The 17731-nt window shown below is 44.2% G+C and overlaps 1 protein-coding gene across 1 annotated transcript; it reads right to left on the bottom strand.

Moving 5' to 3' along the window:
- Positions 1–265: 265 nt before the first annotated feature.
- On the bottom strand, positions 266–15853 carry LOC100488866. Its single transcript, XM_004919466.3, has 8 exons — positions 15672–15853; positions 13949–13996; positions 13341–13664; positions 8007–8051; positions 5120–5434; positions 3035–3292; positions 2113–2246; positions 266–2026 (listed from the first exon to the last, which is right to left on the bottom strand). The coding sequence occupies exons 1-7, from the start codon at positions 15715–15717 to the stop codon at positions 2128–2130; spliced, it is 1155 nt and encodes a 384-aa protein (XP_004919523.1). The 5' UTR covers positions 15718–15853; the 3' UTR covers positions 266–2026; positions 2113–2127.
- Positions 15854–17731: the final 1878 nt, after the last annotated feature.

Raw genomic sequence — 17731 nt, 5'->3', positions numbered from 1 at the left:
CCCCCATGTCCCTCTATGAGGGGGCAGCCATATTTGTGCAGCAGGAGGCCGTGCTGGATCCAGAGGCCTTGCTGCAGGTCTCCCCATTTCTAAACAGAGCACAGAAGCCTCGTCAGTAGTAGCCCATAAACTTACTTGTCAGTAGGAAAGTGAGCAGCAGGCATCTGATGGGAGACATTTCTCTTTCTCTCTCTTCTCTCAACTGCCTTCCCCTCTCTCACCCCCTTGTACCCAAACCCCCAGACAGGCACAAGGGAAGTGGTTATTTGTTGTTTTTTTTTTAACTATTTATTTATATTTTTTAACCACACAGATTGTGACAATTCTGTAAATTGCTGAAGTAAGAAATAAGGGAAGAGAGGGGCTCAGAGAGGGAAGGGGAGACAGGAGAGAGAGAGGAAAAGGGAGAACAATAAAAATAAAATCTGCGTTGACAAAATATGAGATATCAAATATTTGGGTTAATGGTTAGTCCGGGGGTCCGTGTCTGCTTTAACTATGGTGGGCTTGTTGGAGAGGGTGTTAGTTTCGGTTGAGTCAGGCTCGCCTGTTTGAGTCTTAGTAGTCATTTCTCTATTTAGGGTGAAGAGTCTGAAGTAATGATTTGCCCGGCTAGCGGGTATAACACGTCCCATGGTAGCCAGATTTTGTTAAAAATCATGGTTCGGGATTGGTGGAGAGCTGCTATATATACCATTCGCGTATGTTCCAAACTGCAGCTTCTAGTTCTATTTTTGTCGGATGGGCTGTTTTCTTCCAGTTCTGGGCTAGTAGCCTTTTGGCTGCTGTTAGTATTAGATTAGCTGCAGATTTCTCCCCATAGTGGTTCCAGGGGGGCTGATACCATTTTCCAGTAATCTCTTATGGCCGGGCATTTGCAGAATATATGGTCTATTGTGCCTTCTTCTCCACATTGTCTCCAACATGTGGAGGGTGTGTTTGGATATATGGCATGCAGCCTTACGGGGGCCATGTACCAGTGCATTAGGATTTTATAGTTTGTTTCCTTGTGTATAACACAGGCTGAGGCTTTCCTAAGGTTGTCCCATATCCTACTCCATGTGGTAAGTGGTAATTCTTTTTCTCTAGTGTGTTCCCATCTGAGCATATAATTACGTTTAACAAGGTCCTTCTCAGAGGGGGTAGTAAGTAAACTGTATATATGGAGATGGGACCTGTTCTGGAAGTTTGGGTAGTGACAATAGAGTCAAACGGGGAGCGGTCCAATGGCAGTTGGGTACCACCCAGTTGCTGTATGAAATGATGGATCTGGATATATTGGTATGACAGAATATTGGTAATACCAAATTTTTCTGAAGGTCCTGAAATCTATATAGTTGTGTTAAACCAAGGTTTTTCCATGGTGTAGCGTAAGATTTGACAATAAAAGCATGGATTTCCGAACACTGGGCTTAGTCTGTATGGTTCCTGTATAAAGTTATAGTGGGTTTTTGCCTGTTTCCATGTTAAGAAAGTCAGCTTTATGGAATTTAGGAGCTTTTCTTAATATCCGGGGGTATATTTGTATTCCATAGCAGGGAGGAAATATTATAAGGTTGCACATTTTCCACAGTCACCCATTTCCCACATTATACCCTGTCTGACCATGCTTGCAGCTTGGTGTAGGTGAGCCGCTAAATAATACTTATATATTTCAGGGGCACCTAGGCCCCCACATGAGATGGGGGAGCTTAGAATTTTGTGAGTGATTCTGTGTTTTTTGGAGCCCCAAATAAATTTCGTTAATTCTCTTCTGAATCATTTTGAGTATAGGGAGGGGGACTGAGGCTGACTGCAAAGTAGCTTGGAGCTTCTTGGAAGGAGACCTTAGTAGGAGCTGGTCAAGAGTTGGCCATCTATTTCCATGCCGTGGGTGGGTAGATACATATATACAACTGAATCTCATTAGTCACCAATGATCATTTCACTGTTGTCTGCAATTAGCAATTATTGTACAATTACTGTGTAAAACTGGTATTTGTGGCTGTGGGGCCTTTCTGTACTGTCTGTTTTCCTTTTGTTTTACCTGAAAGAGAATGAAAATAATTTTAGATGAATATTCTTTAATTAAAAGCTTTATCACTGGGGGGGAGGGGTTGCCAAAAGTCTTACCTTCCAAAGATGTTTTTAAATCGTTCCCAGATCTGGAGGTGGGACACCCTGGTCTTTCAGGATCTGATTCTCTTCCAACGCATTCTCACTGAAAGGTGCAACAGTTGCAGGTCTCGGTCCCTCTGGCTCTGCTCCTAGTAACAGGCAGGTACTATTGTTTCTTTTTATGCCGGAAATGCTTTACTGTGTCCCAGTATAAAAGCTGATCTAACCCAACCACATCTCTGAGAAGCTAACATTTGGCCCCTGAAGTGATTGAACCTTTCCTTCTTCTTTAATGGAACTGCGTTAAGCAAACCCATCTTGTATCCCCGTCTGAGCTCACATAGAGCAGCCGTAACCTAAAGAGCAATAAGGGCTCAGCAGAAGAGGGTTTGGGTGGAATGTGCATGGCTGGTTCTACTTCTTTATAAATAGCTGGAATGAGTAGGTTGAACAAGGTCCAATAGACCAGTGAGATTCACCAAACACTAAAGGTTGGGGCTACTGTAGAGTTACCTTCCCTTTTACCCATTCTATCCACACCGGTACAACATGGCATGAATATATCCCAGTCATGTGAATCTGTTTCTCACCCGCTCTGTAATGGAACCCCAACATCCTACTATCATTACCTACATGAACTCAAGGAACTTTTCCACCAAGCTCAATGCCTTAATGCTCTTTGTAGGGGGAATTATCTTACTTTATTACATTAAATGGCTCCTAATAAAAGCTGAAGACTCCCAGATAAAGCCCCCTTAGGAAATGGGTAAAGAAACCAAATCCCCACTTATTATATTACAAGTAAACCCTGAAGAGCATCTCATAATCCCAGGGTCCCTTCTACATGCACTGGCCAGCATAAAAGACAAATTATCCCCAGAAGATACTGTAAGGCAGAGATGTTCTAGTTGGGGGCAAATAGAAGAGAAATCATTACCTTTATAACAGAGATCCCAGGGATTTATGGTTCTGGAGGCCCTGCTGATGGGATTCTGTGCTGTACAACTGTAAGTAACATTTGTATCTACATTATAGATGTGAAGAGTGTCTCCTTCCACCTCTGTGCCGATCTGATTGGTTTCATCCCAAGAGACGGTCACTTGTGGTTGGGCCACGGCACAGGTCAGGGTAATGTTACACGTTCCCATTCCAGTGACATTGTGATGGATCAGGATATCTTCAGCTTCTAATGGTTCTGTGGCAAAAACACATACAACTCATTACATATAGCAGCACAGGACCAGGAGCAGTACCAATGTCTCATCAGTGCTGTCCAAGTCTCAGGCTTACAGATAAGGAGGATTTCACAATACATTAATATAACTGAAAGGAGGACTCAAAATATAAAAAAAATTCAGATGAATTAATATCATTTCTGGTAAGTTCTAGTGTCTAAAATACCTTTCCTGTCTATAACATGCAGCCAGCAAGTATTCACAATTTGTCTCACCAGGTCCAGACACCATTTTTGAGTGTAAAATCCTACCTCTAGATGGTGCTAGAGTGCAAAGACTGGCCAGCAAAACACAATAGAAAATGCCACAGACCATGCGCCACCTGGTGGTGAATTTTGGTACTTTTTTCCCCTGGAAGAGACAAAATGTGACAACATTGTCAAGGAACTTAGCTGCATCTGTATGTTAAGTGCAATTGCACAAAACTTATAGGGGCTTTAATTAAAAACGATTGCTTTCTAGAAATGATGATACATTTGGTTTTATATTAAATTTAGACTAAATGATAATAATAGGTGTCGTTAATGCAAGGTGCTGTCACAATCTCCCTGGGGAGACGCTGTAGAGCACCAGGAAATTGGGAGCCTAAAGGCTGGATAGCCTGGGGTATAACCGTAAATGGCGGAACCAAGCGGAAGGGACATGATCATAATGCGCAAAGGCTTAATGAAGACAAATAACAATCAGGGATAAGTACAGAAAAAATATACAGGCCAGAAATAGTAGAAACCAGCAGGCAGAATCGTAATGTAGAAGTCAGGCCAAGGTCCGGTCAGGCTGCAAACAAATGGAGTTAAGGACAGGCCAAGGGTCAAAACAGGACAAGGAGGGACCAGGAGCGAAGGAACAATGCAGGGGTCACGGAACAGAACCTCGGAAGGCAGCGACCAGGAACAGAACCTCGGAAGGCAGGGACCAGGAACAGAACCTCGGAAGGCAGGGACCAGGAACAGAACCTCGGAAGGCAGGGACCAGGAACAGAACCTCGGAAGGCAGGGACCAGGAACAGAACCTCGGAAGGCAGGGACCAGGAACAGAACCTCGGAAGGCAGGGACCAGGAACAGAACCTCGGAAGGCAGGGACCAGGAACAGAACCTCGGAAGGCAGGGACCAGGAACAGAACCTCGGAAGGCAGGGACCAGGAACAGAACCTCGGAAGGCAGGGACCAGGAACAGAACCTCGGAAGGCAGGGACCAGGAACAGAACCTCGGAAGGCAGGGACTAGGAACAGAACCTCGGAAGGCAGGGCCCAGGAACAGAACCTCGAAAGGCAGGGACCAGGAACAGAACCTCGGAAGGCAGGGACCAGAAACAGAACCTCGGAAGGCAGGGACCAGGAACAGAACCTCGAAAGGCAGGGACCAGGAACAGAACCTCGGAAGGCAGGGACCAGAAACAGAACCTCGGAAGGCAGGGACCAGGAACAGAACCTCGGAAGGCAGGGACCAGGAACAGAGCCTTGGAAGGCAGGAACAAGGACCGGGATAGGATTCCAGAAGGAAGATTACAGAAAAGAGCTCAATGACCAAGCAAGGTGCAATGGCCAGGGACAGACTGATAAAGGGTCAGGATTACAAGATGGAAAACACATGAGGATAGCGAGGTGGGTGGAGGAAAGGGAGTGGGCAGAGAGAATACAAGGAAAGTGACAGGAGAATGGGTCAGGCCCAGCCCAAAGTGCCTCCAGTGGTGAAATGTGGAAATTCATTGAGAATCCATACCTGGTGGAAAAAATTTGCTCATCACTAATTTTCATTTGTTTTGTGTTAAAGTATCAGGACTTACTGTAAACCCGTACAAAATACTTCTGGATACAGTCAGGCCATAGTTCTTCTCGCCATTCAACGTAGGTACGAGGGTCCTTCATGGTTACATTAGTGATGATTAAAGAGCCATTCTCTGTGCTGCTCAGTCTCCCTGTGAATGGCTCCTTTATGTCCCATATGGTCCCATCAGGTTTTGTTTTAGCAAATTTTCTATACTGGTATCCGTTATCAAATCGCCAATCGAATGTCTTCCCCTTGAGCACTGGTAGAATCACGTCTCCTCCTTCTCCGACAATTATTTCTATTACCGATACACAAAAATATCGCAGAGGAACTAAAAAGAAATAAAAATGAAGGTCTTTAGTGGAATCTACATATTCATCACTATCATCATCATTATTATTTATACAGAGCCACCAGTTTAGGCAGCACTTTATATTGATTTATAATGTAACCCCCATTATGGCTGTGCCCAACCTTGTCCAGCTAGTGAGGTTAGAGCGTGGGGTACACTGGACTCTCTTTCTTGGGATGGGCCTTTGCTTTACAGAAGAGTATATATGGAGGGTGTTGCTGAACTACATCTCCCTCTGTCAAATGTAAAATAAAGTTTAAAAGAAGGACACCAGGAGTTCTTATGCAGCAAACTGGAATGTATAACTTTTATTGTCCAAGACAGTAGCAATCCAAAGCAGGGTTGTCCAAGAATAAAGCAGTATCACCTGATGCACCACTATGGAGGAGCAGCCGGGCAAGTAGATTTATGTCCTTAGGATTTCGACCTTCAATGGCCCAGATCCCTACAGCCGACTTGAATCAGGGAACTGACCTATGCCTGAACTCCCTACTGCGGCCCTACACTAAGGCAGCAGAGCCTGTAATGGGGAATACTCCCTGCTATCTCTCCTGGTTGGAGCAAAGAAGCTGCTCTTGCTAACTAAGACTGACTCACTTTCCTAGAAACTAACCTGCTCTTTCACACTGACTGTCACAGCTACCACTCATCTTTGAGGTGAAACTAGCACCAGTTCTTCTAACTTCTACCTAGTCCTAACGAGGTGAAGTTGTCCAATTGGTCTGTCTCTGAAGCCTGTCCTGCCATTAGATGTTATCAGGGCAAAAATAAGTTCTAGGCTCCTGCACAGAATTCCCTAAAGGCTAATCTTAAGGGTCGTTACTAACTCCTGGCTGAACTGAAAATTGCTGTAACTATTTATATGAAATAAATCTCACCTTATATGTCAATACGATCAAATGAAAACAATTGGGCTCTGTGCGCTCCAGGCAGAACTCAGGTCATTTATTACTTTTTGCTAATAAGTCACCCTTTCTGCATTGCCTCAATAGGATGGCGCAAAGGTCAGGGGCAACTGTGTCACTGTATCAAAAGGCAAGAGATGGATAAGTCTATATATACTTTTTGTAAGAAGGTGGGAATACCCTAAAGTCTACTAAAGCAGGGCTTCTACTAACAAACCCGCAGTTCTTCCCAAGGCCAATGCTTTATTCATTTTTTAATCAACTTTTTTATGGCTTAGCAGTATGTCTTTAATGAGTTATAATAGCCCAGAGCTAATTAAATGGGCTTTTCTTTAGTTTGGATAGGCACCATGCCCTGGGCATTGGAGTTTATAATTACAATTTGCCTCCCATTTATAATAAGCATTGTTTAATGACCAGCACTTAATGCCCATCTCTTGCCCGTTTGGGACCTGTTGCTTACCCTGGTGGCAGTGCACTTGTTGCTACAATGTCAAGCCCTATAGCCACATCCTTACGGCCCTACAGCATGTCCTTATGGCCCTACAGCATGTCATTATGGCCCTACAGCATGTCCTTATGGCCCTACAGCATGTCCTTATGGCCTTACAGCATGTCCTTATGGCCCTACAGCATGTCCTTATGGCCCTACAGCATGTCCTTATGGCCTTACAGCATGTCCTTATGGCCCTACAGCATGTCCTTATGGCCCTACAGCATGTCCTTATGGCCCTATAGCATGTCCTTATGGCCCTACAGCATGTCCTTATGGCCCTACAGCATGTCCTTATGGCCTTACAGCATGTCCTTATGGCCCTACAGCATGTCCTTATGGCCCTACAGCATGTCCTTATGGCCTTACAGCATGTCCTTATGGCCCTACAGCATGTCCTCATGGCCCTACAGCATGTCCTTATGGCCCTACAGCATGTCCTTATGGCCCTACAGCATGTCCTTATGGCCCTACAGCATGTCCTTATGGCCCTACAGCATGTCCTTATGGCCTTACAGCATGTCCTTATGGCCCTACAGCATGTCCTTATGGCCCTACAGCATGTCCTTATGGCCTTACAGCATGTCCTTATGGCCCTACAGCATGTCCTTATGGCCCTACAGCATGTCCTTATGGCCCTACAGCATGTCCTTATGGCCCTACAGCATGTCCTTATGGCCCTACAGCATGTCCTTATGGCCCTACAGCATGTCCTTATGGCCCTACAGCATGTCCTTATGGCCCTACAGCATGTCCTTATGGCCCTACAGCATGTCCTTATGGCCCTACAGCATGTCCTTATGGCCTTACAGCATGTCCTTATGGCCCTACAGCATGTCCTTATGGCCCTACAGCATGTCCTTATGGCCCTACAGCATGTCCTTATGGCCCTACAGCATGTCCTTATGGCCCTACAGCATGTCCTTATGGCCCTACAGCATGTCCTGATGGCCCTACAGCATGTCCTTATGGCCCTACAGCATGTCCTTATGGCCCTACAGCATGTCCTTATGGCCCTACAGCATGTCCTTATGGCCCTACAGCATGTCCTTCTGTCCTGCCATTTTCTGCCAGTCAGAGTATTAATAGTGAGATGTGTTATAAACTGAACTGCAACTACTGTACTGTATAAAATCATTAGGGTAGTACTCACCGGAATCTATGCGCCTGACAATAGGATCCTTTTGTGGGAAATTATCTATAAAGCAAAGCAACAAATAACATAAAGTTACATCATTCATTTGGTTGGAAAAAAGACAATAGTCTATCAATTTAAACCCCTCCAAATGATTCCCAGTCCATATATATATATATAACACATGTAGGCGTTACTACTATGTACTTTTATATTCTGGGCTATGTTATTACTCTTGTTGGTTTCCGGTTTGCCCAACATCCACCCATCAGTGCATCCGTTCCAGTATATTACTACTTTGTAATTAACGATGTAATGAATGAAGCGGTAACGCTGTGGGTTGGGTTATGTTTTGTTGTATTGAACCCGTCACGTCACCTTTTTTTCACATCCTTGTTTGAATTTCCCGCCATACACAGTGTTTATGGTTGTTTCTCATCGGTTGCTGTAACTTTGACAAAGGCTGGTGTAACAGCCGAAACGTTAGTTCACCATTTTGGCATTAAAATTTTTTTTCTTATTTTCATAAGACCTGACCGTGCGGCTTCTAACCATTTTCCTTTATATATACAGTATATATATATATATATATATATATATATATAGATATACGTTCTGTGGGCAAGCTGCACACCATAAAAAGAGACAATACCTGGGTGCCTGTGCAAATAATGTAGACAAACAGGGTTGGATTGACAGCACTCGCAGGTTCTTTTCACAAAATATTCACGCAGACATCATAGATAGAAATGAGGCTTTATTCCGTCCGACGTTTCAGCTCACAGCTGGAGCTTTCATCAGGGACATTACCACCACAGTGCAGATGACACGTTTAAAACCCCCCAGAAAAGGGCGCCAATATTGTTGCTAGGCAACCCCAAACATACAGTGAACAAGATAAATAACCCAAAAAGTGGCCCAAATAACATCAAGGTGACCACCTAACTAACCCCATGGAAGTGTTAACGCAAAGTACAAGGGTAGAAGGACGATATGATCAGTGTAGGCGGGTAAAGTGGTAAGCAGGCATCGATGGTATACAGTAACAATCTTTATTCATTAGGGTGTGCCCCGGCTAAGAGCGCTCGTTTTAGTGACCCCCCCTGTTGTTGGAAGGAACACATAGATCGATAGGGCAGACCCGTAGGAGCAGGACTATTGGCACATTTGATTCCCAAGTAGCGCAACGGTTGCTAGGCGACGCTATAGTGGTGAGCGGGCATAGGAAGTCCGAGTGTAGCAGGCAATACGGGGAAAGCTCATATAGGGCAGACTCGCCCTGTCAGTCTACCGTGTGTAGTGAGACCCGGGTCGCCAAAGAGGTGATCAGAGTGTCTCACTGTCCGGTGATAAGACAAGAAGGGTGCTTATAGCGAGGGCCAGCACTATATGCTGCAACCAACAGACCGCGGCCACGTCATTGCCAGCTACACTTACTCACATATAGGGTCCCACATCTGGAGATGGAGTGCCTTGAGCCCCACGCAGGGCAAGTTATAAGTCTGCAAGGTAGAAGGGTCAATCGGGGAATCAGCTCAGAGCCCAATTGTCAAGTGTCTCCCAACCAGGGGGGTGTGTGTCACCGTACCCTACGCAGGGTATATACCAGCATATATACAGGGGCATGGGTACACCTGCTACCCATAAGACCAAGGGCAAGGGTACGCCTGCTACCCATAAAAAGCACCCTAGAGAGGAGTGGAGTTACAGGTATTACCACCAGAGGTCCTACTTACTATAAAACGTATGGAAAGACCCAAAATAGGAATTGAAACAATGTAACTAGGGAGGTAGCGCATGGCAACAAACAAAAAAGGTTAGATACATGTTGAGACAAATCAAAAAGGTTATATACAATTAGATAGGAAAACAGGTACAGCAGTAGAAACATATCATTGAGACTATACATTTGAAGTTGGTATGTACAGCGGAAGTTCAGAGTGTAGATTTTATTCAGATAAAGCATCCAAGTGGCAAGGTTTCGTTTAAACCCCGTGGTGCCACACAGTCCAGTTTATAAATCCACCGGGATTCTCTCCTAAGCAGTGCCAGGTCTCTGTCCCCTCCTCTGGATAGAGGAGGCTGATAGTCAATGGCCATACACTTAAATGTCGGTAAGGGATGTCGCATATTGAGAAAGTGTCTAGCTACCGGCTGATTGGATTCTCCTTCTTTTAGTGCTCTGCTGATGGCCGAGTGATGATTCCCAATTCGTTCCCTCAGCGTAGTGATAGTTTTGCCTACATAGTATAAGCCACAAGGGCAGGTAATAATATATATAATGAAGGTAGACAAACATCCAAGTCTATGACGAATTTTATATCTTTTGCCAGTATGTGGGTGTGGGAAATCCGGGCCACACAGTAAACATTTTGATTACCAATGGCAGGGTAGGGACTAGACTGTTCCGCAAACCTACTGACCGCAACTCGATTCTACATGCCTCCAGCCATCACCCTCCGGCCACCATCAAAGGGATCCCATATTCCCAATTTCTAAGGGTCATTAGGAACAACAGTTCGATTGATACGGCCAAAACCCAGCTTCTTGAGATGTACGACAGGTTCCGGGAACGTGGATACAAGGAACACCTGCTGCAGACGCAACTCCAGAGAGCCCTGTATCACACCCAAGACTCCTTGCTCAGTAAAGAACACGTACAAGACAAACGATCCACACCACTGATCTTTACAACCACCTTCTCTTCTACCTCCCGGGCACTGACCGAAAGTATTGTAAAGAACTGGCCCATGATTAACCAGGATGAGTCACTATCCCTCTACCAAGCCCACAAACCCCTGGTGGGCTACAGGAGAGGAAAGATTTTAAGAGACATACTTGTTAAGACTGATTTCAAGGATCAGGGTGATACACAGAAGGATTGGCTCTCTTCCTTTAAAAAGTTTGGTTGTTACAAATGCCCAGACTGTGCCACGTGTAGATGTTTACTGTGTGGCCCGGATTTCCCACACCCACATACTGGCAAAAGATATAAAATTCGTCATAGACTTGGATGTTTGTCTACCTTCATTATATATATTATTACCTGCCCTTGTGGCTTATACTATGTAGGCAAAACTATCACTACGCTGAGGGAACGAATTGGGAATCATCGCTCGGCCATCAGCAGAGCACTAAAAGAAGGAGAATCCAATCAGCCGGTAGCTAGACACTTTCTCAATATGCGACATCCCTTACCGACATTTAAGTGTATGGCCATTGACTATCAGCCTCCTCTGTCTAGAGGAGGGGACAGAGACCTGGCACTGCTTAGGAGAGAATCCCGGTGGATTTATAAACTGGACTGTGTGGCATCACGGGGTTTAAACGAAACCTTGCCACTTGGATGCTTTATCTGAATAAAATCTACACTCTGAACTTCCGCTGTACATACCAACTTCAAATGTATAGTCTCAATGATATGTTTCTACTGCTGTACCTGTTTTCCTATCTAATTGTATATAACCTTTTTGATTTGTCTCAACATGTATCTAACCTTTTTTGTTTGTTGCCATGCGCTACCTCCCTAGTTACATTGTTTCAATTCCTATTTTGGGTCTTTCCATACGTTTTATAGTAAGTAGGACCTCTGGTGGTAATACCTGTAACTCCACTCCTCTCTAGGGTGCTTTTTATGGGTAGCAGGCGTACCCTTGCCCTTGGTCTTATGGGTAGCAGGTGTACCCATGCCCCTGTATATATGCTGGTATATACCCTGCGTAGGGTACGGTGACACACACCCCCCTGGTTGGGAGACACTTGACAATTGGGCTCTGAGCTGATTCCCCGATTGACCCTTCTACCTTGCAGACTTATAACTTGCCCTGCGTGGGGCTCAAGGCACTCCATCTCCAGATGTGGGACCCTATATGTGAGTAAGTCTAGCTGGCAATGACGTGGCCGCGGTCTGTTGGTTGCAGCATATAGTGCTGGCCCTCGCTATAAGCACCCTTCTTGTCTTATCACCGGACAGTGAGACACTCTGATCACCTCTTTGGCGACCCGGGTCTCACTACACACAGTAGACTGACAGGGCGAGTCTGCCCTATATGAGCTTTCCCCGTATTGCCTGCTACACTCGGACTTCCTATGCCCGCTCACCACTATAGCGTCGCCTAGCAACCGTTGCGCTACTTGGGAATCAAATGTGCCAATAGTCCTGCTCCTACGGGTCTGCCCTATCGATCTATGTGTTCCTTCCAACAACAGGGGGGGTCACTAAAACGAGCGCTCTTAGCCGGGGCACACCCTAATGAATAAAGATTGTTACTGTATACCATCGATGCCTGCTTACCACTTTACCCGCCTACACTGATCATATCGTCCTTCTACCCTTGTACTTTGCGTTAACACTTCCATGGGGTTAGTTAAATGGTCACCTTGATGTTATTTGGGCCACTTTTTGGGTTATTTATCTTGTTCACTGTATGTTTGGGGTTGCCTAGCAACAATATTGGCGCCCTTTTCTGGGGGTTTTTAAACGTGTAATCTGCACTGTGGTGGTAATGTCCCTGATGAAAGCTCCAGCTGTGAGCTGAAACGTCGGACGGAATAAAGCCTCATTTCTATCTATGATGTCTGCGTGAATATTTTGTGAAAAGAACCTGCGAGTGCTGTCAATCCAACCCTGTTTATATATATATATATATATATATATATATATATATATATATATATATATATATATATATATATATATATATATATATATATATATATATATATATATATATATATATATATATACAAACAAGCACACTCTGAGTATTACATATTATAAGGGATAATGTACCCCCTTGGGACAGATATTAGGAAAATAAAGATTATTACACTCATGGCCTGATGTATTAGTTGGGGGTAACTCTGTCTGCATCAGAACCTGTATATTACAGTTACAGCTCAAAAGCATATTTGTGTCAATAAACTGTTTCTCCTCTTGTTAATAAGCACATTTCTAGTGAATCTGTGGTTGGTAAATGGGGCACAATTAAGAATGCACATTGGACACAGTACTCTACATTAGTACTCTACAGTACATAACAGTACTCTACATTAGTAGAGTACTGTTATGGCTAATTCCATACATACATATGTAACACCTATTTGGCTATAATATGGCCAACCCAGGCTAGTAGCGTGCTGTAGAGCATGTGTTACATGCGACCTTAATGCACAGGAGTGGGCCTCCGCTATATGGGAGGTATAAATGGAGCTGAGGGTTCTGCCCTATAACAGTACAGATAACAATAGGTAGGGAAGTAAAGCCATAGGGAGCTTAACCCTATGGGTCCCTACACATATATATATTGTGTTACTTATAAGTATATAGATTAATAGGAGAGTGAGACTTACTGTAGATTCGGAGATTATATTCCTGGATACAGTCAGTCCATATTCCTTTTGGCCATTCAAAGTAGGTACGAGGGTCCTCGGTGGTTACATTAGTGATGATTAAAGAGCCATTCTCTGTGCTGCTCAGTCTCCCAGTGAATGGCTCCTCTATGCCCCATATCTTTTCACCTGGTTCTGTTTCAGCAATTTTCAAGAAGTGGTACCCATTATCATATCGCCAAGAAAAAGCTCCGGTCTGCAGTCTGTTCACTGGTAGAATGACGTCTTCTCCTGCTCCGGCGCTTATTTCTATTTCACTGTGGCACAGATTCTCCCAATCTATTGCTATCAGGGAATGCAGAGACAGGTCTTAGTGGGGTGTAATTAACCCCCAGCAGCCCCAGTACCCACATTAATGATTACGGCTAATGACCCAGTATAATTACAGGCAAACTGCACCCAGACTCTCATGTAATAAAGTTATAATTTAGGCCCCGTCAGTGGTCTGTGACCAGTTACTGTAATGGCTTTATGTTTGTGTGTCCTCAGATTTGGCAGAGACAGGGATAGAAGCCAATTAGGGCATTAATTAACTGTAGCTTCTATACTGTGTGACAGTTACTACTCACTGGAACCACTGGCCCGACTGAGGAACCCATCCATTTCTGGGAAAATACCTGTAAGGCAAAGCAACAATCATATATACATGTGTGTTTATATGAGTATACAGAGGATAATGTACCCCCTATTGTAACATATAGGGATATTATAAGTCACAGAGAAGTTCCATGGCCATATAAAGGTTATTTGTGTCTCTTGTATATTATATAGTGAATAAAGTACCCCCTATTGTAACATATAGGGATATTATAAGGCACAGAGGGGTTCCATGGCCATATAAAGGTTATTTGTGGCTCTTGTATATTATATAGTGAATAAAGTACCCCCTATTGTAACATATAGGGATATTATAAGTCACAGAGGGGTTCCATGGCCATATAAAGGTTATTTGTGGCTCTTGTATATTATATAGTGAATAAAGTACCCCCTACTGTAACATATAGGGATATTATAAGTCACAGAGGAGTTCCATGGCCATATAAAGTTACGAGGCTGAGGCCAAGTCCTTTTATACAGGTCATGGAACTCCAAGGTGACTTATGTCAGAAATTACATCACTAATGTCTGATTATAACTGATGACATCACTACTCACCGTTTATAAAGATATAAGTTAGTGTTTGGTCCTATAGGGAAATTACCAAACTGTATATTATAAGGATATGGCTCTTGTGTACTATACAGATATTACAAATAAAAGTCAAATAAATACTATATATATATATATATATATATATATATATATATATATATATATATATATATATATAAATACAGATATTTTGAGGGAGATGTGGGTGTAGCCCCCGCTGTACCTATAAAAAAACTAAAAATAAAAAAAAATAAAATTTTGATTCAAATGATCCATATTAGTCTAATTACCCCCTTGGGATATTTCCTAGCAAACAGAAGTAGAACTTTTTATACCCACAGCACAGCCTTAGGTATCAGCTGGGGAGCTCTATGTACTCTCTGTACAGCCCTACTTGTATATTTCAGCTGCAATTCAATGACAATATATTTCTTAACCACCTTTATATCAATACCCTGTATCACTTTAAAACCTTTTGTTGACTAGTGAATCTGTACTTTACCCTACTGACCCCGGTGGGACCTGCTTCTGCCCTGACTAAACCAACAGTATAACTGGCAGCCGTTATCTGCCCCCCCCCCCCCGCCTTTGTGTTTATTTTGATTCCATTGGTTGTTTTTTTAAATATTATACAACTGCGTGTAACATGGAAACACATACTAACAGCACTACCCAGGACAGGACACCTTCTCCTATATCCTTAGGAAGTTGCTGGGGGCTATCTGCCCCGTTATGGTTGCTCAGTTGCCCATGAAGGAAGCAGAGGCAGTATGGCAGCGCCACTGCTAGAGGCAGGTACCCGCACAGCCGTGCCAGAGGGTAACAAAGTGACGGATACAGATCAGGCTGCTAATAAACTCATAGCTGGGTGACAGGGTGCCCCTGGGTGCTGTACCCCATTTGCCCTGACAAACTGAGCTGGGGGGCTGCACTGAAATGAACCCCCTGCTATTCTACATTCTACTTGATTAACACAAGGAACATAAAGAATCCCAGGGACCTGCTGCACACATTTAGCAACTCAAACAGAAATCCTCTCAGTGCCACCCATGCCTACCCATAAGCCTCTCTGTTCCTTTATACACATCTAGTCCAACTCCGGCCACAAATATACAAATACAGAGCAAGAGGGAAACTTACATTTCAGCAGAATAAAGAGCATGAGGCTCCGGTACAGAGGAACCATTTTCCTTCTGCTTCTCCCTCTTTATACAGGATTTCTATGTGCAACTCCCGCAGCCTCACACCCAGAGGGGGATCAGTACTAGGGCTCTGTCAGTCCTGATTCCAACAGGGACATACAACTAAAATCCTGTGCCCTCTCCTGTAATTCATATAACTGCCTGTGCCCTGCCCACCTCTTCTAAATCCCTCCCACTTCTCCTAAACCCCTCCCACTTCTCCTAAATCCCTCCCATATCTAAGAAAACACATTAACCAGTCACTGGCCTGGGAAGATGGGAGATTAATACAAATAAAGAGGTACTGTGTGGCTATTGAGTATTTCACCTCTCCAGGCAGAGGAGACAAATGTATTTGGGCCTATACCTGTGATGTAAATCCCATTCACCAAACCTATCACTTTATTAGGTTGAAACATAATTAGTTTGGGCGACTAGGTGGCAGTGAATGCTAAGGTTACCAGTGAAGTAACACAGGAAACAGGAACAGGAAGTGTGGCAGCCATTTTGGCAGTGAGAGTGTGAGGGACAGAAGTCTGTGTCAGGGAAAAGATAGGAGAAAGGGAAAAATGTAATTGTCTGTGTAAAGAAGATAGAGTAATACAAGCTGGACTGGTTCACTGGCAAGTCTTCCATAATTCCTGAGTCAAGGTTACAAGTGGCTCTGCTGTTTGTAGGTTGAACAGGGTTGGGGCAAAACATTAATAGGAATAGGAATGGGGTAGATGGGGAATGGGTACGGGGAATAGAGCGGGGAACCCCGGGACAGGGGATTATTATACAGAGGGAATAGGAATGGGGTAGATGGGGAATGGGTACGGGGAATAGAGCGGGGAACCCCGGGACAGGGGATTATTATACAGAGGGAATAGGAATGGGGTAGATGGGGAATGGGTACGGGGAATAGAGCGGGGAACCCTGGGACAGGGGATTATTATACAGAGGGAATAGGAATGGGGTAGATGGGGAATGGGTACGGGGAATAGAGCAGGGAACCCCGGGACAGGGGATTATTATACAGAGGGAATAGGAATGGGGTAGATGGGGAATGGGTACGGGGAATAGAGCGGGGAACCCTGGGACAGGGGATTATTATACAGAGGGAATAGGAATGGCATTATGAGCAGTAATCAGCATGGCTTTATGAAGGACAGGTCATGTCAGACCAATTTAATTGCTTTTTATGATGAGGTAAGTAAGAAGCTGGACAGTGGGGATGCAGTAGATATAATCTATTTGGATTTTGCCAAAGCATTTGATACCGTTCCCCACAAACGACTGCTTTCTAAGCTAAGGTCTATTGGTCTTAGTGAAGTCGTTTGCACATGGATAGAAAACTGGCTACAGGATCGGGTACAGAGGGTGGTTGTTAATGGCACATTCTCTACTTGGAGTAAGGTTCTCAGTGGGGTCCCTCAGGGTTCTGTACTGGGTCCACTTTTGTTTAATTTGTTCATAAATGACTTAGGGGAGGGTATTATGAGTAATGTATCAGTGTTTGCAGATGACACAAAACTCTGCAGACCAGTCAATTCTATCCAGGATGTGACATCCCTGCAGCAGGATCTTGACCAACTGGCAATCTGGGCAGCTAAGTGGCAGATGAGATTTAATGTGGATAAATGTAAGGTCATGCACCTGGGATGTAAAAATATGCAAGCCCCGTATAACCTTAATGGGACTGCACTAGGCAAATCCATAATGGAGAAGGATCTTGGAGTCCTTGTAGATAATAAACTTGGCTGTAGCAAGCAATGCCAGGCAGCAGCTGCAAGGGCAAACAAGGTTCTGAGCTGTATTAAAAGGGGTATAGATTCACGGGAGGAGGGGGTTATTCTTCCCCTTTACAGAGCACTGGTAAGGCCCCATCTAGAATATGCTGTTCAGTTTTGGTCTCCAGTGCTCAAACGGGACATTATTGAGCTAGAGAGGGTCCAGAGAAGGGCAACTAAGCTGGTAAAGGGTATGGAAAGTCTCGGTTATGAAGAAAGACTGGCCAAGTTGGGTCTGTTTACACTG

Source organism: Xenopus tropicalis, chromosome 8 (assembly GCF_000004195.4).
Source record: "Xenopus tropicalis strain Nigerian chromosome 8, UCB_Xtro_10.0, whole genome shotgun sequence".
NCBI lineage: Eukaryota > Metazoa > Chordata > Amphibia > Anura > Pipidae > Xenopus > Xenopus tropicalis.
Note: the sequence above shows the minus strand (reverse complement) of the source record. Positions and strands in the feature narration are given on the sequence as shown.